The 22,615-nt window shown below is 36.8% G+C and overlaps 1 protein-coding gene across 1 annotated transcript in view; it reads right to left on the bottom strand.

Annotated features, from left to right (window-relative positions):
• The window catches only part of DDC (dopa decarboxylase), a 696,490-nt gene that overhangs the window by 42,339 nt on the left and 631,536 nt on the right, over positions 1-22,615 (bottom strand). Inside the window, exon 12 of the mRNA XM_044064799.1 lies at positions 1,808-1,906. Within this exon, the coding sequence (XP_043920734.1) occupies positions 1,808-1,906 (99 nt within the window). The remainder of the gene's footprint in view (positions 1-1,807; positions 1,907-22,615) is intronic.

Genomic DNA, 22,615 nt, shown 5'->3' with positions numbered 1-22,615 from the left:
TAATATTAAAACAGGAGAGGAAAAGTAGAGAAAAATATTGTTGGTGTGGAAGATAATCTGAAGCCAACTCACCTTGCACATTTTGGTGGTGGTGGGAATGCCAAACCTAGCAAAGACAGATTTCTGGAGTTTCAATGAAAAAAGTTTAGCTTAAAAGTAGTACAAGGGTGATGTGGTAGGTAAAAATTTAAGCAAATAACAAGGGACGATGTCATCAGATGGAGATCATTTACATGAATGAGGTGCTGTTAGGAGTCTGCATGCAAATTAATTTAGTCAGGCTCCATAAACACATTTTCTAATAATCTCTATACCTAGGCTGCAAATACTGAATGCGAGAGAAATTACAAGACCTGAATGGGACCGCAGTCTATTATTGACTACAGGCACATCCATTCACATACACAAAGAGAGCAAATGTAGCATTGCCAATTCACCCACCAGTATGTCTTTGGAAGGCGTGAAGAGATCAGCAACCCTGAGGAAAATCTACCACAGAGAGAAGGCTCAAGATTAAAAATGAACTGAGGGAAAAAGCACTGTGAGGTATCAAAGCTTTATTTTGACCGTCACCTTATTTCCTTGGCATTTGTATACAAATTAAAGTAAAATATCAGAATAGAATGTCATGAAAAAATATTGCAAATAGCAAAAGATTATTCAAAGCAAATGCACTCTGAATCCAGAAGATAAACAGACAAGGCTCAAACACAAATTAAGAAACAAAGCTAAAACAACATTAAAATAAACAGAGAACGAATAATGAGTTCAAGAATCATTTCAGTAAAAGTATATTAAATACAAGACAGCTCCATTGAGACAGAAGGAAAAAAACCTTGATTATAGCCCAGGTGACTCAAGTTCAAATAACAGCTTGGGCACCTGTGGGAAATGCCATGGGAGAAGGAAAAAGTGCAGCACCTTTGCTGGCTTGCCTCTCTTTAGAGGGAGGAGCAGGGTGCATGCCTTTCTGCTCATTCCCACTGTAGTATCTCCAGTTAAGGCGAGAGATCTAGTGGGAGTGCTAGTTTGAAGGGGGTCATGGCAGCGTAGTCCTGAGGGGATATGTCACCTACAGAAGCTAGAAAACCCCTTACTTTGGATGGGTAATGGCTGTGCTATCACTTGCTTGGATCTCACTTACTGTAGGAATGGCCAGGATGGATGGAACAGTGGAGAGAAGGGAACATGATGGTCACTGCAGTAGAGAGAAGAGAACATGATGACTGCTAAGGTAGGGAGAAGGGGGTATGATGTTCATTGAGGAAAGGAGAAGGAAGCATGATGGTTAGTGAGGTAGGGAAAACCAAATGTATAAGAAATATGCAGTCATTGGAATTGATGTTTAGGCTTTCTCTCCCTCTGTAGAAAATGACTAACAACTTCAGGGCTTAAATCAGACTGAGGATGAATAGCAAAAGATGCATAGTAGTAAATGTCCATCTCCACTGAGCTAAGGCCTACATACAGTTCTAGACAACCCACTGCCAGTAAGTAAAGTTAATGCGCTTACCCTACTCCAAATTCATCATGTCTGACACTACACATGGACCTCTTAAAATGTCTGACTACAAAGCAAGCAAAACACAGGTAACTCAGAAAGATGAATAAACAGTCAGGGGCCTCTTGCAGTTGTCCATATCATTCATAAAAATAAGAGTATTCTGTTAGCAAGCTGCCAGTTCAGTATAGCATGGCATACATATGTTACAAGTGCTATTTTTTTTCTTTATTGCGAAATTGAAGAAAAAATGGACAAAGCCCCTAGAACAAACAGCAGCAGAAAAATTTAAAATATTTACCATACCTTTCTTATATGTTCCTGTAGTGCATTAATTCCATACATTCTGAACACAAACCACATTTTAAGGGAACGGAACCTTCGGCCTAGTGGAATTTGCCAGTGCTGTAGGTACAAGCAAAATAGTTTTATGGTTTAAAAGAAGTGTAAGGATTTATCTTACAGAACTGCATAAATAAAAGTCAAGTAGCATGTATCCATATGATGTAGCATGCTATGACATAATTTCATATCATATAATAAAGAGGTAATTTACCACTAATGAAAATGACTTCTACATTATGAACATATGATTCATTCAGTAATATAGTTTTTAATTCAAGTGTAAAACTCAAAAGATGCTATTGATGAGCAGGTATCCTGACCCAAACATTTCTTGATAACACAAATGCTGCAGTCTTTTAACTAACACAGATGTCACTGCATTACCTCGTCCTAAAGATGAATGAAGATAAATTAATGAAATCCTATAATTAAACATTTTCCTCACAGCCTGAGATTGTATTGAAAAATACTTTTTTGAGATTGTCACCATCAAAACTGTGTAGAAGCAAAGATTTTTCATATGGTGTTGATGAAGCAGATTTATACATATGTCAGGATTGTTGGAAGATCAGCTGGAGAAGAATAGATTGCAGTACAACCTTGTGGGAAGGTGACATATCTAAAACAACAACCCAAGTGTGGGGCCAACAACTGACAATAGTCTTACCTACAATTAAAAACTGCTTCTCTTTTCTGTAGCAGAAAACATACAACATGCATGTGTCTCAGATTTTTTTGCACATCAGAGAGCTGTGGGAGCAACAATAAAATTAACTGAGAGAAAAGAATGGACTTCTTGAGGAGTCCTCCTTAAACCCTACCATCAAAATGAAAAAAGACCCATCACCATGTAGGGTAATGTGGAGATCATGGGTTCCCATCTCTCATTTCTCTTCAAGGCTTGAAAAAATTATACATAATAACAATGTTAAGTCATCTTCACATATGTCACTAATTGTGTAACAGGTACAAGAAAGTCAAGTAAAAATATAATTAATAAAATATTCAGTGTAAAATAGGATTCATTCAGTATATACTTTTAGCCATAAACTATAGATTAAGTACAGCTGCTCTGAGAGAAATACTGATGTTTTACTGCCTGGTAAAGTTACATTTTAGTTAGATTTATAGCTTTGTGCTCCATTCAAAAACAATTCCATAAATATTGTTTTACCTAATCATTTGATAGCTCACAGAGTTAATTTAATCATAACCCACAGACAAAAAGCAAAACAAAACCCAGGAAAGCAGCAACAATGTAAACATAGTGGATTATGATTGGGTTTCTTATTATAATCAGCTTATTGCGTGTTTGAGACATGGATGTCAGGAAATTTACATTCAGAACAAATCTTGAGACGTGAATCTTGGCATCCATGTTGAGAACACAAGATAAAAGGTTATGAACCGTGACCCAGCCATAATGATTTGTAGATCATGGAGCTTAATCTGCTCTATGTATTACTAGATGTTCATCATATTGATCACTGTTGCAGTAGCGTTAGCTATATGGGTAATAACCTTCCAAGGATATAACAGCCAACCAACTTCCAAAGCTTCAGGGCAGCTTCAAAGCACCAAAACTGTCAAGGAGCTTGAGCTGAGATGACTAAAAGACAAGTATAGGCACAAAGTCCTTCAGAGCTTTACTATTACAAAATAGTATGCCCTTCTGAGACTTTTGACGATCAATGGTCAGCCTGCGCTTTCCTTTGCTGGGCAGATAACTTCTCGCTAGGGAATAAAACTTAAATTTTCTTAAATTTATTAGTATTTTATTACTTTCCTTCTTCAGGAAAGTTGTTTAAAAGCTAGGAGTATTATGATTTAATGGTCTGTCTTGAGACTGTAATGTACTTTCAAACTGAGCACTTGTTTTTTTCTGTCAGTTCAAAAGTACAGTTAACTAACTAAAAACATGTTTTTTATGGAGAAATTGCATTTATATTTCCTTGATGGCCCTGGCATAGTATTTGAAAGTACTTTTTTCTGTCCACAAAAATAACTTTTGTGTTCTGGTCATTTTACTGGCATTTGCTTGCCCTCCCTGAGAAAGAGGCACCATTTTCACTTGACCACGGAACAGACTACCGGTCCCATGGTTGTTCCTTCTTCCAGCCACAAAAAGAAAAAGAAAAAGTTAATCAAATGGTCTTCACCACAACAGCAGGCTAGCAGTTTGCCTCAGCCGCAGGTGGCTGTCTCTGTTGTGGCCATTGGTTGTACCTCATACACTTATATTTTACCCCAAATCCCTCTGGTGTAGCAACTACAGCCACTGGGGATTAACCATGTCCTCTGCGGCAGTTGGCGTCCCCTTAGAGGGCAAGGAAGGGCCATTCTTGTTGATCCTGGGAGAGGGCATAGCCGGCGTTAGGTACCCGTGAAAATCTGCGGCCGCAGGGAGCCCCCGATTACTTACCCGCAAATAAGGGCCCTGATGGTCTGACCGGCGTTTACGTTGCTTTGGCTCGGCTCCTCGTGGACATCTAGCTGCTCTGTCGTCAGCATCCACGGGTTACTCCGATGGTCCAACCAGCATTTACTTTGCTTCGGCTCGGCTCCTCATGGACTTCTAGCTGCTCCGTCGTCAGCATCTGCGGGTTACTCTGATGGTCTGACCAGCATTTACTTTGCTTCAGCTCAGCTCCTCGTGGATGTCTAGCTGCTCCGTCGTCGCGAAAATTCAAACTGCATTTCCGTTTTTTTTAAATTAATTTATTTATTTTGATTGGCTGGCAAGCTGCACTCAATCAGGTCCGCTCGCTGAAACAAGGGATCTGATTGGCTGCAGCAGCCTGCGAACTAAGTCCCGTTTTTTTTTGATTGGCTGGCAAGCTGCACTCAATCAGGTCCGCTCGCTGAAACAAGGGATCTGATTGGCTGCAGCAACCTGCGAACTAAGTCCCACTTTTTTTTGATTGGCTGGCAAGCTGCACTCAATCAGGTCCACTCGCTGAAACATGGGATCTGATTGGCTGCAGCAGCCTGCGAACTAAGTCCTTGTTTTTTTTTTTTTTTTTTTTTTTTTTTAAGTAGGAAATGATGAAGCAAGGACCTGATTGGTCCTTGCAAATCACTTCCTGCACAGACTGCCTTTAAAAAGGCACCTGCAGCTAATAAGTATCAGGAGGTGCAATGTGGTCATGCTTGATGTTCTCTTGAGTAGGGCCCCCAACTTGAACCTTGCTGAGGGCCCACAAAATGCTAGCACCGGCCCTGGGAGAGGGAATAGGGAAAGTTTCCCTGTTGTTCCAGAATGCTGTGCCAATCCCTGGGGCAGCAGCTGCTACCATTAGTAACACAGTTGGCCCTAGTTTTCCTGTTAAAAAGAAACATAAAACCAATCATGTATCTACTCCTCCTCAAATTTCTTTAGACAGGAGTAATTTACTGGGCTTGTTTCAAGGTTTAATTTAGGCTATTGATCCTTCTAGTAAAGTAGTTTCTGGTAAAAGAAAGAGAGATTCCTCTTTTTCTTAAGAGAGTCAAGATTCTGAATCTGAACAAGATGATGGAAGGATGAATTCATTTTTTTCCCTCAGATTTTTAACTTAAATTCAGAGCAGAGCTCAGTTTCTGGTTCTCCTTGCGGGGGTTTCTTTTTCACTGAGACTATTGTTAGAATGTGCAGTGTTTTCAGTGGGAGAACACTCAGGTTTCTCAGTCCTTTAGAAAATACTATTAGTTTTGCTGAAGGATTTTCCAGAACCTCCGCCCATTCCTCCTGCTGTCTCTGCTTTAGAGGATGTGTGTTGATGCTTGCAATTTTCCTGTTAGTCAGCCAGCTGCCCCTAAAAAGGCAGAAAGGATATATGCAATTCCTCAGCCTTTGAAATTTTTATACACTACTCTCAAACTGTCCCAGCAGCTATAGTCTTAGTTGTTCCTACTGATGCTAAGCACTTAGTTAATTCCAATTCAACTCTTTCTGATAAGGATGGAAAAATTATTGCTAGGTATGGGAAAAATGTTTACTTCTGCAACTTTGGTTTTCAGAACTTTAAATTGTCAGGTTCAAGTGTTAAAAGTTTGTTCTGATAAACTGTGAAAGTATAAGGAATGTTGTAGCTTCAGTTTCTTCTTGTGAAGAAAACTCTGCGTTAAATAACTTAGTTTCCTGTTTTGTACAGGTCACTATTCATTATATGCAGCATGTATAGGACTCTGTTGGTACCTCTTCCAGGGTTTTGGCCGTTGATTCTGTTTTAAGGAGGTTTGCATGGCTGCATTCTCAGAATCTTCCAGATGATGTGAAAAATGAGATTTTAAATTCTCCCTTGGATAGAGACTTAGTGTTTGGTCCCTCTGCTGCAGAGGTGATCAGAAAGTGTGATGCTAGGGGCAAACTAATCCAAGGAATCTCTAAGATTTTTCCAGTTCTCTTTTTCCAAATTGTCTAAGGGATTTTCTTTCTCCTCTTCCACCTTTGGCAGAAAACAGAATAAACGGTCTCAACAGAATTTAGGTAAACAGACATATAAGAAGGAATGGCAAGGGAGTTCCAAATGAAAAGTATCTACCTTCCTCAAACCAAGGACAGTTCAATATGTCTGAGTGACTATTCAAGAAATCTTGTCACCCACTCCCACCCATATACATACAGGGTTTCTACATTTTTCCATATTTAGATGACTTGCTTATCTTTCCAGAGTTTTTTTCAAAGTGTCAGTAATCTCTCCCATGAGTGAGAGATTTCTTACACAAGTGGGATTCCAAGAGAACAGTCAAAAGTCTTTGTTGATTCCCTCTCACAGGATTGTGTTCCTGGGATGTCAACTAGACACCTCAGTTCAAAGAGCTTTTCTTTCACAGGAAAAATAGTTGTAGATCTGTTTGTAATGTTTTACACTCAGACTCTGGTCATTGCAATACCTCAAGATTTGGGGTCTTGTGGCAACTATGATTCTCATGAGACCACTGACAAGATTCCACATGAGGAAGATACAGTGGTATCTGAAATCTCTTGCGTCCCAGCATCAACACCCTTTATCTTTTCAAATCCCATTGCTGGGGTTAGTCAGAAGAGAAATATTTTAGAGGAGACAGAAGGTGCAGGGGTGTGGGACACAAAGGACAGATGTAAGTGCATAAATGTCTAGGAAATGTTTGCCTTGATCAAGGCATTTTATTGTATGAACTTTCTTTAGCTCCCAGAACTTCATCAGACAGGTTTCACACAATACCACAGTCTTGTGGGACATCAACAAGCAAGGGAGAACCAGGCTGTACTCCCTTTACAGACTAGCCATGTTAGCTTGGGATATAGCTTCACAGCAAAATCTCACTCTACAGACATCCTATATTCTGTCAGAGCAAAAGTATGGGCAGACAAGCTGAGTAGGATGAGGGCAGACCCCCATGAATGGAAAGTAGATCAGGGGGTCTTTCAACAATTGATCCATCTGTGGGAGTTTATGTTCCAGGACTCTGTGCAAGAAGACCTTGAATACAGATGTCTTTTCTTTTCTTTAGACAGGAATGCTGCTGTATGCTTTTCCACCCCTTCCACTAATATCCAGGGTATTACTGAAGATTCAGAAGGAATCCCCAAGATCATTGTATTGACTTCCTTCTGGCCTAGGCAACTGTGGTTCTCCATTCTTCCAGAAATGGCCAAGGGCAATTACTTTGCAGCCTGGATCTACTCACACAAGAATGGGGGTGTTTGATACACTCTGACATCAGGCATTTTCACTTGACTGCTTGGATGATAATGTCTTAATTCCTTTTAGCCACCCGTATATTGAGGATGTGTGTCAGGTACTAATGGAGGAAAGAAAGCTTGCTACTAGAAAATCACTTATTAACAAATGGAAAAGGTTTTCTAGTTGGAGCCAATTACACAACCAGCACATATTCAAGGTTAGTTTTTCTCTGGTTTTACAATATTTGTGCTAGTTACTATCCTATTGCCTTTCTTATTCCACTATAAAGATTCGTTTATCAGCCATTTCACCATGTCTGCTCATAGATTCTCTTCTTTTGAGGCAGTCTCAAGTCAAAGTGTTTTTGAAAGGGGTTTTGCATAAGATTTGTCAAGTAAACTTGTAGGCCCTCCTTGAGACCTTAATCTAGTGTTAGAGAAGCTAGCACTTGCTCCATTTGAACCAGCTAATCTGGCTGACCTGAACTTCTTAACAAGGAAAACAGTTTTACTGATTCCTCTGACTTCTGGAAGAAGGGTATGTGAGTTGCAAGCACTCATACCTCACTTTCCATAAGTCAGCGTTTCTTTGGGAACTAGTTCTTGTATGCCTAAAGTGGTATCCAAGTTTACTTTAAGCCAAATTTTCTATCTCATTGGTTTCTTTACTTAAGCTAAAATGAGGGAGGAAGGATACTCCATACCTTGGATGTCTACAGACAACTCAGGTTCTAACATGACAGAACTATATCTCTCAGATCTTCGGATCAATTACTTATTTTTTTGTCAACGTGACAAGCTGTGTCAAAACAGACTATTTCTAAATGGTTCTGCACGAACCAAAAAGAAAAGATAAAACTAAAGACCACAGACAAAGAATCCACTTAAAACACCAGTTTATTGCGTCTCTAGCGCTTCGGCAAACGCCTTCAAGGAGTATAAAACATCACATAACTTACACAGTTTATATACCCTAAAACATCTAACAATTAAGCAATTAGCCTAAACCAATTAATCAATAAACATTAAAAAATACTTAATACTGCTTTCTCATCAAATGAGAAGCCTCAAGTTACATTCCACATTCAGACCCTGAGGAAATAAAGTGCCATATTTCAAAATGAAAATGCTTTCTTTATATAACAACTTCTTTTTATACAAATCATCAGAAAATACACCCTTCGTAATATGTTCTAAGATAGTGGCTTGTAACCCATTTGGATTAGAATTGTGAACCAGCATAAAATGTTTGGCAACAGGGCTATCTTCTTTATTATTTATAATATTCCTGACATGCTCCTGCAGTCTAGTTTTAAACTTCCTTTTACTTTCTCCTATATATACAAGGTTACAAGGACATTTCAACACATAAATAATACCTTCAGTATTACAGCTATATACATTTTTAGCCTCAAATATATGGCCATTCATATACTTAGAAGTTGGAACAATATAATGACAAACATTGCAATGACCACAGGGTGAAGTTCCTAGTTTCTGCATGGTCCTATATTGCAATGTCTCAGTGGGATATTTAAATTTATTATGTACCAAAATATCTTTTAAATTCCTACCTCTACGAAATGAGATGCCTAAAGACCTAGACTATAAATTTTTTAGGTCCATTGATCTAAACAAAAAATTGCAGTAGTGTTTAACAATATCTATTAAAACATCACTGAAAACACTATATGTAGAGACAAAATAATCTAATCTTTTCTCTAGATTTCTAACATCTAACTTATACCCCTTACTTCCATACTTATACCCCTTACTTCCATACTTATACCCCTTACTTCCATACTTATACCCCTTACTTCCATACTTATAAGTACCAACTTTATGTTGTTCATTAATAACCTTATCTACAGCTGTTTGAATACTAGCTTCACTATAGCCCCTCAATCTAAACATCTCACTAGTCACACTAATATCTTTAAAGAAGTCCATGTCAGTATTACATAGCCGTTTGAGTCTCATACATCCCCCATAGGGCAAAGAGACCAAAGTATGAACTGGATGACAGCTAGTCCCCATCAAATACTGATTACTATCAGAAAATTTTCTATGCACAGACGTACGTAAAGTATTGCTGTCCTCCAAAATCAGACGTATGTCTAAAAAAGTTATATTTTTGCCCACCTGTATGCCATCAAAGGAAAGTCCAAATCTATTATGTTGCATAACTTCTATAAACTGACCATCATAAGATATCCCACCTTTACAAATAAAAACAAGATCATCTATAAAACGAAAATAACTAACTACATAATTTTAAAACAAATCTATATGATATAACCATTCTAACTCATACAAACCCATCATCAAGTTGGCATACATGGGGGCAAAAAAAATGCCCCCATGGCAGTGCCCTTGATTTGTCTGTATATTCATTAAATATAAAAAAAATGTTATTCAAACAAAATTCCAATATTTCAATAATATAATACGTTACTGGACTATCACCCAAAAAATATTTTACTGCTTCTAGTCCAAACTGACACTGTATGTTAGTATACAAACTAACAACATCAATACTTATAAAAAACATATCTGCACTCCATTGTATTTTAGATACTTTTTCCAAAAAATCAAAACTATCCCTAATATAACTAGGTGACTTTATTACATAAGGGAATAAATATTCATGCACAAATTTCCCAACATTAGATAAAAAATATTTTTGAGCAGATACAATAGGCCTAACAGGTGGGTCAACCCCACTTTTATGAATTTTTGGAAGGCAGTAAAATAAAGCCAACTCACTGTCATCAGTATTAAACTTTTTATCTTTGTCATTTTGTGAAAAATATTTTAACCTCACTCCCTTAGATATAAGGGTGTCAAAATCATTCATAGCTTTAATATATTCACGTGTATTACTCTTAACATAAGTATTGGTATCATCCAGATGTGTCATACACATTTTATAATATTGAGCAACATTCATCACCACCTTTATCAGATGGTTTAATAATAAAATGTTCATTATTCGCTATTGCCTGTAGTTCCTTCCATTCTTTTTTATTCAAGTTATATACCAACTTATGCTTATCACAAAAAGCATTTTCTACAGCAAAATTCAACATTTGAGAAAAACACTTTATATTTTATTTCCAAATGGTTGTCTAAGGCTATTAATTTTTGTTATATTCACCATAACAAATCTATTCCAGGCAGAGTCAAGGCCCTCTCTACCAGAACCTTGGCTTCATCTATGGCTTTTTAGAAAGAGATGGATTCTAGAGACATTCTAGAAGCTGCTATTTGGTCCGCTGTACATACTTTTACAAAGCACTATAAGCTTGAGTACTTCTCTAGATCCAGATCAAGCCTTGCTAGGACCATTCTCCAGGGGTTCCTGGAGTCTTCTCCTTCCACCTCCTAAACATAGTTAGCTAAGGTAAGCTACCAATATAGCTAAAGTTATTGCAACAGTAATTAATATGATAAACATAGTACAGTTGTGTAAGATGAACTTTCTATAACAATAGATGTTCAGATGATCATTGCTGCAGAAGACTCTTCCTCTGTAGATTCCACCTTTTTCTGTGTGTGTTTTTTATTCCAGAGTGTGGACTCTTATGTTTTGTTGTTCCAGGCATTTCAACCTCCATCTTTCTACTGTCAGGAAAGCTCTGAAGGGCTTCATGCCCAAACTTGCCTTTTAATCAGCTCAGCTTGAGCTGCCTCACAGTCTGGGTGTATGGAACGTGCCTAGAAGCTTTGGAAGCTGGCTGGCCATTATATCCTTGGCAAAATATAACTCGTATAGCTAACACTTGCAACAGCGATCATTCAAACATCTACTGTTAAGGTAATTTCAACTTACACAACTGTACTTTACAAAAAGAAAATGTGTAGGAACTCAAAAGTGTTTTACCAGTTTTAAAAGCAAGTAGCACTTAGAGAGTGCTGTCAAGCAGACAGCAGCTTGCCTCTCACTTCTTTGCATAAGATTTCTTGAGAAATAAAAAAAATAATGGTGGGTTTGGACAAATATTGCTCTAACTGACTAAAAAAGTTAACAGAACAGCAAGTTTTGGTTCAACATCAATTTTCAGAACAATAAAAATGATTTAGCTATAATTACGTGATTTATGAGGAAATCAAAAAAATATGAGGGATATGCAAAAATATGAGATAAAATAAGGAATGTTCTGCAAAAATCAGGCACAGTTGAAAAATATAGACAGAAGGCAGAAACAAAGTGTTAAAACTAACGGCTTTAAAAGTTGTTAGACGCTTTGTTCTACTATGTTTTCTATTTCTAAATGTGGTAGAGTGAAGTTCTAACAGCTTTAAAAAACTGGTTTTACCATCTGCCACTGTTCTTTGCTGGCTGGCACCACCTGCTTAGGTTAATCACCCCCTACCACTGTTAATCAGGTCTTGTGCTGGGTAAGCAGTTAACAAGTTTATCTTTTTCACAGTTTTGGAATGTAATTGCTTTGTACCATGCACAACAAAGTAATTGTATAGATCAGTGGGTAGTGAGACAACAATCCATCCTAGATAAATCAGACTATTTATATATGATCTAGGTGTGCTAGATGCATTGCATAACACTAGTTGAAGTTAACAAGCCAGTTACATGTTACTCTAGAAATGTAGAAGGATAAGGTGATGTGACAGGTATATTTAGCCTTGGGATTATGTTGAAGTTGGACATGAAAGCAGGTTGAAATGTGCATTGTATTTTTGATGATGTAATGTTAAGGCCCACTTTTTCTGATAGCTGGGCAAGTAAATAGCTTTGGCATTATGCTGAGTTTATGAGACAGAATGGAAAAAGTAAGCCTGGAGGTGCAGGAAGCCCTAGGTAATCAAAGGTTTAGTTAAAACAGCAGTGAGCGGAACAAGAGTTGGGAAATGATCATGATTCAGGAGCTTCACAATAAATGGTACAGTAACCAGGAACGACATGTTAAGGGCTGGGAGCAAGGCAAGTCTGAGCTAGGATATAGTGCAGTCCCAAGGATGCTAAGTAAGATCAAGCCTATACAATTTATTAAAATAAAACATAATGTTATGTCTTCTGCTACTACTGGAAGAGATAGGGCATATCCAAAAGTGGATAACTGAACCCCTTCAGCATTAGCATGTTTAGCTTCATGAGTAAACAGCAAATCATAACCACAAGCAGAATAACAAAATGAATGTGAAAAGGAGTAAACCCATAGACTGAGGCATTTAAAATGGTGTACAGTTTCTAGAGGACAATAAGAGAGATACATTCCATGGTCCCCATGGTGGGGGCAGTGCTTATCCTAATCTTTTTTGGTAAAAGCATGACTTTAGTCAGTAAGAAGGTTATTTTGAATCTCTTGTTTTGAAGCAAGCTGAAAGCTAAATGATAATCTGAGCTCAAATGATAATTTAGGGTGAAGCACAAGAGGGAATACCTGTAAAGGAGATTATCATTATTGTGGAAGAGCATTCAGGAGTTCAGGATGTCCTGTAATAGTGGAGTAGATTCATATAGAGAAGAGTGAGCCGCATTTAATGCTCTGGGACTCAAAGTTAGTACAGAAAATGCATAACATACCAACTGACACAGAGAGATAGAAGGCTTTAAGTCAAAACAATCACAGTGAGGGTACCAAATGATTTTAGAGACATGGGAAAGTCTTCACCGGAGTCAGGCAGCATTTTGGATAGTTTTCTAAGCACAACATTGACAATGTTTAGCAATATCTTTAAGGGGCTGTAGAATGCTAGAAAGTCTGGCAGAATGCAGGCATAGAATGAAACGGCTGGACAGTATTTGTGAGACTGATGTGCAAATAACTGTTTCAGAAATCTTGGAGAAGGGTATGGGATCTCATCATGATGCCCCTTCCTTTTATACCCATTTGCAATTGCACTCTGTGCAATCCTCATTCGTGATATATCTTTTAGTCAACGACAGTGGTTCACGTCTACTCATTTCTATTCTAGTTACTTTCACTCCCTTCCCCCTTTTCAGTGGTAGTAGTTTATCACCTACTGCCATTCCTCCCTTGATTTTTCTCTCACCCCTTTCATTTTCTTCTGCTTTAAATGTCTCCTTACCAAGTTTAGAAACCAACTGTCTAACACCCTTTCTGACACTAGTTCCTTGTGCTTCAGTTTTTGCCTATTACACTCTTTACATCTGTTGCCATTGGTCTTATTTACCTTAATTTCTTGTTCTTGCCATTTGTCTCATTATTTCATAATTCTCATATGCAAAATTCCCAACAGTTATCCCCATCATGGTTCCATCCATCCATCCATCCATCCATTCATCCTCTTCCAGATTATAGGGCCTTTGTCCAGATCTTTTGTGGCCGCTGCACTCCCAAAACACAGTTCCTGCCAGCCTCTTCTGTCAACCACCTCCACCATCTCAAGTCTGTTTTACTTACCTCCTTAATCTTTTTAGTGTGAAGCCATTTGTTGAATCCCTGACATGTATACATGTCATGCTCTCCAATGTTATTTTGAGAACATTTTGTCATTCAGCTTCCCAAATCTGTCACCCTTCTTCCATTTTCCAGCCTTTTTAACTCTCTCTTTCATTCTGGCTTCCTCCTTCCTCAGGTCTTTATATATTTGTATTTTTATTTTCTCCCTGTTTTTCCCATTTCCCCCATTTGGGACTTACCTTTCCCTTCTCTTCTTTCTATCCTTTACTAGTGTTTCTCCTTCTTCTCCCTTTTCTAGCCATTTCCCCTCAGTCTGGTGTCCACCATTCATTTGGTTTTATTCTGATTTCCTGTATTAATTTGTATAGGGTCTTGAACTCTGCCTTGCCTCATGTCCTTTACTTAAATTCCTGCTCTCCTCTTATCTCCTTTTCCTTCTATTTTTCTATTTGTGTTTCTCTGTTTAAGTTCCTCATTATCCTTCCTCCCATATGTCACTTTCACTCCCTTATCCTCATGCCATGTTGCCTCATTTCTTAAGTGCCTTCTCATTCATCATCATTAGCCACCTTTTCCCTCTTCTACACGGGGTTGGGGTATCATGTCAGTTGTTCCCACATCTCTCAATTCAGAGATGCCCTCCTACCTTCTTTGACAGTTATAACTGCATCCGCATTCATTCTTTAATATTTTTACAGATTTGCATGCCATCCTATTTGCCCAATCTACTTTTGTCTTTTATTTATTTATTTACATTTGATTACTAGGAAAGTCTGACTGGGTATAAGCCCATCTTCAGCGGAGGCCTGGGAAGAAAAGCTCCAAATTATTACAAAACATTTTAGGAACAGTAATTGTACTATCTTTAAAAATAAAACAAAATCATTTGCAGTTTAAATAATTATAACAAATTAGACATAATATAAAAACATTGGTTAAGAACTGATACAAGTTACATGACAATCATTTAAAAATTTTAGACAATTTGTAGAGAAATTAAAGGTAAATAAGTCTAATACAAATAAGAATTGCAATATGAAGTGAGAGAAAACAGGCTTATGGCATATATAAAGAGAAAGTCTGGGAAGAGAATTTGATAGAAGTAAGGAAGTAAGTGAAGAAAGGAGAGTAAGGAGGTGTAAGGAATGAAAAGGTACTTGTTCACATTTAGGGATATAGTTATCCTGGTTTTGAGCAAGAACAGCGCCAGATTTTAGATGGAAAGTCTTTCATAGTGGTTTAGAAAGATTGGGGGGGGGGGCACTGACCTGATGGATACAAGTAAGGAGCTACAGGTCTTAGGCAACCTTGTACAAATATAGTCAATACCCAACAGACTTGATAGGTTTGTGTACAGACAGAAGTTCTTGGTCGCTGTATCTCAATGACTGACTGGGAACATAGTTGTGTAGAATTTTTTATAGTGCTGGACAGGTAGCTGGATGCTGGATAATTTTTTAGGTGGTAAGAAGCTGTGTACATATTAGTTGATGGGGCAGTTCTAACCAGTTTAGGCTTTTGAGTTCTATACAGTGGTGGGTTCTGAAATGGGTATTTTCTGCAAATTTTGCTTCTTTGTTATAGTATTTTTCAAGTTTTACTTTTTGTGAAACCTGGAGGTTAGTAAGGATGGGAGCATCACAAAAGGTGTGGGGTAGGAGATTAGTGGCAAGTGTAGTTTTAGTTGCATTGGAGAGAAAGTTTTTGATTCCATAAAGCATCCCTAGTTTTTAACGAGTTTTTCTTATGCAATTTTTTTGGAAGATTATCATCTGCTATCACCCTCATAGTTTGCCATGAGAAGTGACTTCAATGGTTGTGTTATCAAGAGAGAGGACTTTAAATTTTGTTTTTTCATGAGAGGAGGATTTGGGGAAAATATAGTAGTTTGGTCTTTTTTGGGTTGAGCATGAGTTGTGAGTTATGAAGCCATGTTTCACTGGCAGTTAAAGCTTTTTGAGTAATTTTTTTGAGGTATACCATGTTGTCAGATGTGCAACTGAGAGTAGAATCATCTGTGTATTGCATTACGGCATCCTGTTTTGTGTATGTATAGAGGGTGTTGGTGAAAATGTTAAAAAGGATGGGACACCTGTGGTGACTGGGAGGTAAGGAGAGAGTGTGGAGTGCCATTTTACTGACTTTTGTTCTCCCAATTAGTCTCTATCCACCTAAGTAGGTTGCATTATGAAAGCTGCCAGCTCCCATTTTTTTCTTACTTAGTCTTGATTCTTTTTGTCTTACAGGACATTTTTTTTGCAAACAAGAAACATCTTTATTAAATAATCACTTATGACATAGGCAATCATGCCTTTATATAAATGAAAACAAACCATATTGACATAATCCCAGCTGCAAGCATTTTGCATCAGAAACCATACTGACATAATCCTAGTTGCAAACATTATACATCACTTATAATCTACCCAATTGATGTCAGACATTAAATAACTAATTCAAGTACTGCCTTCTTTTAAACCTCATTCCTCCCCTGTATGATTTCTTCCCACAATTCCCATTTTTCCTATGTAATTTGCTCCTTCCCTTTTTTAAAGATTCCAATTCCAGTTGCTTTATCTCTGTTTATATTCACTACTTCTAGTACAGAAGGTTTAGACTTTGATTTCCATTTTCTAGTAATCGCTTTTTTGGCAGCCACCATAATTAGACTCAGCAAGCTCTTAATATCTCTAGGCAATTCCAGTTCTGTATCATTATTCATAAAAATCATTTCCATAGGGATACCAATTTGCTCATCTATTATTTCTAACAGAGTAGTCTGCGGGGAATCTCTAAAGTCTACCAACTCATTACACTCCCAGAAAATATGCTGCCAGTTACCTCTTTCTTCCCATTCACATCTCCAACATTTGCTATCTAGCTGAGGAAAAAATTCTCTGGAGTTTACTTGGGGTATAAAAATATCTATGTAAACATTTCCAAGCAAAAATCCTAAATATTCTAGATTGTATTGAATATTTGTGATAAATACATATATCCCACATTGTTTCTTTTGTGAATTGCTTATCCAATTTCTCTTCCCAATTCTAACATCCTCTGAGTTGATTTTTATATTTATCATGCAATATTTTATATGCGCTATTAATTATTCCTTTTTTAATGGCAGCTTCTGTTCTAGAATTTACTAAAAGCTCTACCAATGCTGGTCTTTCATTTAGGATCCCCTTTTTTCTCTTTGCCTCTACTTTGATATCAATTCTTGATAGGGAAGATAATCTCTAACCTGCAGTCCAAATAAATTCTTGGCATCTTCCATTCTATTAGTTTTTCCTTTCTAGTTATTTGCTCCCACTACCTTGGTTCCTTTGCTAGTTTTCACCAGTAAATTCCAGTCCCCTCTTGCCTATTATCTGTATCCATAATTGCAGTCATCCCTATTGGTAGAATCTCCTTCCTCTATTCCCATGTTGGCTTAGTTCTTAGAATACTTTCTGCTGCTTTATGAATATAATATTATTGTTATTCTCCTTAAAGATCTGCATCCAAAATCCAAGCTTATCCTTGTTTCTTGAGCTTCCCCTCTGTTTCATCTTCCATTTCCACTTTGAATTAAAGGTTTCTGCTTGTGATATCTATAGGAGCCTTAACTGAGTAGTGCTGACATACCCCTTCAAATCAGGTAATCCCAATCTGCCTCGTTCTATTGGAGCAATCAACTTATCTGACTTGACTCCTGCTGTCTTCCCCTCCCAGATAAAATCCTTCAGTTCTTTATTAATTGCTATCCACAACTACTCCCTTGGTTGATAAAAATATGCCTGACCTATATATAAGACTAAACAGACTAAAAACATTTTAACTGCTTGTATCTTACTATCCATATCTATATAACAGAGCTTCCAATTTCTCAGTTTTTGTATTACCTTTTGTTTAGTCTCCTCACACATATCCTTAGCTGCCACACCAGAATCATTTTATATCCATACTCCTAAATACTTCATTTTATTATGTTGCCATAAATATGGATATTGCTGAACCAATTTGTGTGAGGGTACATAATTTACTGCTATTGCCTTTGTTTTAGCTTCATTCATTTTGTATCCTTAAAAGATATGAAACTGTCTCAAAATGTTTCACAATACTGTAATGTCCTTTTCTGGTTTTGTCAGGAATAAAATAATACCATCTGCAAATAAAGCCAACTTTTCTTGACTACCATATCAATTATATCCTTGAGTTTCTAAGTCCCTTATTTTCTTTGCAAATGGTTCTAAATATAATGCAAATAACAAAGGGGAAAGAGGACACCCCCGCCTGGTTCATCTGATCAAGCAGAAGTTATCAGAGAGGACCCCATCCACTTTATTTTTTGCCTGATCCCTCATATAAACTCTTAATCAACCTTGTCATTTATACGGGAAATGCAAATGCTTCAATTGCCCTGCTCATAAAGTCCCAGCTTACACTGTCAAATGCTTTCTCTGCATCAAGACCGACCAACAAAAGCGATATTTTCTTACATTCTGCTTCCTTCTGGATCACCAGTGCTCTGTTAATGTTGTCAAATGTTTGCTTCTCCTCCACAAAACCACATTGGTTTATTGCTATCAATTTTGGCATCACTTTTGTCATTATTTTAGCCATTATAAACATAAACACTTCATAGTCATGGTTTAGTATTGAAATGGATCTGTATGAAGCTGAACCTGATGGATCTTTACCCTCCTTAGGTATTACAGCTTTCTATATTTACTTCTGTACAGATACAGATTTCTGTACTTCTCTGCTTTATACAGACTTTCACAGAATTTTCAAAATATTTCTAATACCTCTATAGGATATCTTGTTACCTTCCTTGTTATTATCTCCATAAGCTTGGCAACAGCCCTTTTAAGTTTCTGTTGCCTGAGTTGTTGTGCTAAAAGTTTTTGTGCTCTAGAGTTATTATCAGCAATCTTTCTAAACTCATGCATATTACTGAGGTAATCCCTTACTATCTGTTTAGGATTTTGCAGTTGCTCTTCTTTTGTTTTTTGAGATTCTCCCTATTCTGCAATACTTTAACATTTGTCAGTACCTCTAAATAAGTCTTGTCACGTCTTAGCCATATCTCCCTTTATTATATTTCTACCCTATTTTTAAACTCCACTTTAATTTTATCCCACTCCCTAGCTATATTTTCAGATTAAATTTCTTTCTTCTCTAATACCTCCTGAATAATGTCCCCTACCCATTCTTTAAATTCCTCTCTTTTCAACAGATAGGTGGAAAAACACCAGTGTCTCATTTTCATTTTATTATCCTATGTTTTTATTTTAGTTATTATTGGTCCATGATCTGAAATAGTTATTGGGTGTGTATCAAGACCTTCAATTAAACACATATGTTCCTGTGAAATGTAAGTTCTGTTTAGCCTAGTCCAGTTTTTTTTATCTTGGGGAATAATAGGTAATTTTCACTAAGAACTCCTAGTACTGATAGTATACTCTGTTAAAGGCGAGTGTGGCCGAGGCACTAGAGAAGACTGATTTTTGTGGAAGAAAATCAAATTTTAATTGTATATTTTACAATAAATTATCTTAGCACTACTGTGGAATTGGCCTTCAGTTTGTGGAATACTATAAAGTTTTGGTGTATTTGGTCGTGGTTCTACAAACTCCTAGTACTGACTTCACATCTACTATGCCAAATATTTCATCAATTTCTTCAAAAGTCTACCCTCCTTTGTTATACTTTCTCTTCTGGGCCCCCAGACTCATCTTCACTGCTGCATATCAAATTCCAGTCCCCACCTATAGGTAATAGTCCTTGCTAAAAGCTTATTATTTATCCCAGGATTTTCTTAAGCTCAATTCTAGCAGTTTTATGTGGAATATAAATACATGCCAATGTAATCCTCCTCCCTTGCCAGTAGCCCCTTAGTATTACAAACCTACCATTATTATCTGTTTTATCCTCTACTATCACTATTGGATCTCCTCTTGCAATTAATATAAGTACTAATCTTTTCCTTTCTCCCAGGAATTCCACTGAATAACCATCCTCTCTTTATCAAATTCACATGTTCAGTTCTTTCCATGTATGTCTCCTGTAGCATAGTTCTTTGCGCTCTACATTTTAATACAATTCACCACTCTTTTTTTTGTATTTATCAGTGAGACCATTGACATTTAAAGATATTACAGAAAGCATCATTGCATTAAAAATTATTATTCCCACCTTTTATGTATAACAGCTTTTTTGTTAAATATCTAGTTCCCACTTTTGTGTTACATGCATACATTGTTTTCAGGTTGAACTTTTATACAGCTGTTCTCTTTCATATTCATTTGAGTCTATGTCACATCTTACAATTTTTTTTTGTTTTATTGAAAGCCCTCAAACAAAAAAAATCAAACACATCCCGAATACCCTCCTAAAACCTATTAACTTAATACGAGCACACAAAACTATGTACATCTTCAAATATTGAAATTTTATCCTCCTACTAGGAACAAATGTGCCAAACTGGCTGCCACAGAGTTAACCTAAAAGAAAGGTTATCCATGCTGAGATGCATGGTGCAGCCTGTGCTTCTTCTAAGTGCTGTCTGGTTTTGTCTTATCTTTATAGCTCTCTCAGCTGGAAAAACACCTGAATGCTTTTAGAGACTATTATCTCCTAGTCAATTTCTCTTTATCAGATTGCAGCCAATTTCTCTTTATCTGATTATAGCCAATTTTTCTTTATCAGATTGTCTCCATGGTGACATGAAGACCAGATACAGAATTGCTACTAAGCATACATTTATTTGCTAGAAAAAGCCTTATAATATTCAATATCCTTTTTTTCATTTACTTGCTTTCTCTTCAAATGTCTTACTAAATCTAACTAAGGGCCTTAATCCAGTCATTCCCCCATGCAAGAATGAGAAAAAGCACATTAATTTTTTCTGTTGACATGCTTTTTTAACTAGACATTTTTTTACATTGCAGTGCCTACATTTCTTAAAGCTGAACAAGCAGAAAGAGTGAAGAAGGGAGAAAAAAAGAGGAGTGCCTGTTTACAATAGTATTTCCATTACACTTAAAAACAAGTGAGAAAACTTTACAGCATGCAAAGAAAATCATACACTATAAAAATGGTACTATTAACATAAAAATGTGTTTTACTTACAGTTAACTTTCTACCTAATCTTCCCCTTCCCTAAGTATTTTCAAACATTAATAACATGAAGTAGGGCAGATACTTCAGAGTCCCTCACAAGTCTGATAGAGTCCAAAAAAGTCCAATATTTCCAGATTTTCTTGTTCTTTTATATTTTACAAATAGAAATATTGCTTTGTAATCCCACATTACTATTAAAGGTCCAGGTTGCTTTCTTGTAGCCAGGTTTGGAGCATACACCATTCAATTAACATCTCCTGCTGTGGAATACCAGTCCAGTTGCTTATTTTTGCCTTCATAAAATTAATACAGTCTGTTCCTTCCAGCTTCTCTGGTACAGCTGAAAATTTCAGGTTTTCCATACATGCTCTGTCCTCTAATTCTATTATTTTCTGAAACATCCCTTCATGAACAATCTCATATCCAACCAGCCTTTTCTTCATTTAGATTTCTGATTTTTGCAGGTTTAAAACCTTATCTGAATATCTGTTTAAAGTTTATTTTTCTAGCCTTTTGTTGTTTGAGTTGATATACTGCATCAGTGTTTCATTTATTTTAACCAGGTCTGTGTGCAGTTGTCTTGTGCTTTCTGCTAGGTTACTGGAAGTCATATATGGAGCTTGCACTGATATTTCTGAATAGCTACAGTACTCTTCCCAGTCAGCATTTTTTCCTCACCTTTTGTAGCCGATTTTCCTTAAGGTCAGTGACATTACCAGCCCAGCTATCTGGAATTTTGTAAATAATCATATGTCATTTGTGAATAGTAATATGATTCATATGCTTGTCTTGCAAATGTATGTTATGTGGATATTAAACTACTTGTGCAGAAGTATGTGTTGAACTGTATGATTTGTACTGAGCTTCAGGAATGTAACCACAGTGTACCCTACTGGAAAAGAACAGAAATGTGTATGAACTATATACCTATGAAAATGTATGTTTTGATAGTAGAGGCTGAAACATGCGGAGTTAACTTACAACACTTCAAGAAAATAAGTTGAAATTAATTGCTTTATGATATGCTATAAAAAGGTTAGTTTCAGTGCAGCAAGCAGAAACAATGTCTAGAGCTAGAGGTTTTCCTATTGTCCTGAAACAGAAATAATTACTAGTTTTAAAATGTAAAAGTGTTTAACTGGTTTATGCCTTCTAGTTCTAGGCAGACGTCTGAGAGATATGTATGTCTCACAAAGAGATGCTAACATTTTATTAAGTTTTTGTTAGTCTGGGAATTGAAGGCAGGTGACAAAGAGTAATGTCATCCAAAGCTGACTCAGCAGTAATGTTTGATAGTAATTTAAGAAATCTCTCAGAGACAGACTTTGCATTTTGTATTTGTCTTTGAACCTGGAAACATCCTCTCATCAGCACTTACCTTACTAATAGTAAGTAACCACGGTACAGTGATCACTCTTAGATACAGATAGGAATATAGTAAAGATTATTTTTGATGTTTTCTGTATTTATGTGAGACTGTCCTGCAATGTTGTTTTAAATATTTCATGTGATTCTGAACTCTGTAGTCAGTACTGAGTTATTGAATATTATCTTGTTCTTTTATTATTAAATATATTTAAACCTTTTGATTGTGGCTGGATTGTTTAGAGATATTTAAGCTCTTAG

This window comes from Protopterus annectens, chromosome 3.part0, assembly GCF_019279795.1.
Source record: "Protopterus annectens isolate FY-2018-M chromosome 3.part0, PAN1.0, whole genome shotgun sequence".
Lineage (NCBI taxonomy): Eukaryota > Metazoa > Chordata > Ceratodontiformes > Protopteridae > Protopterus > Protopterus annectens.
Note: the sequence above shows the minus strand (reverse complement) of the source record. Positions and strands in the feature narration are given on the sequence as shown.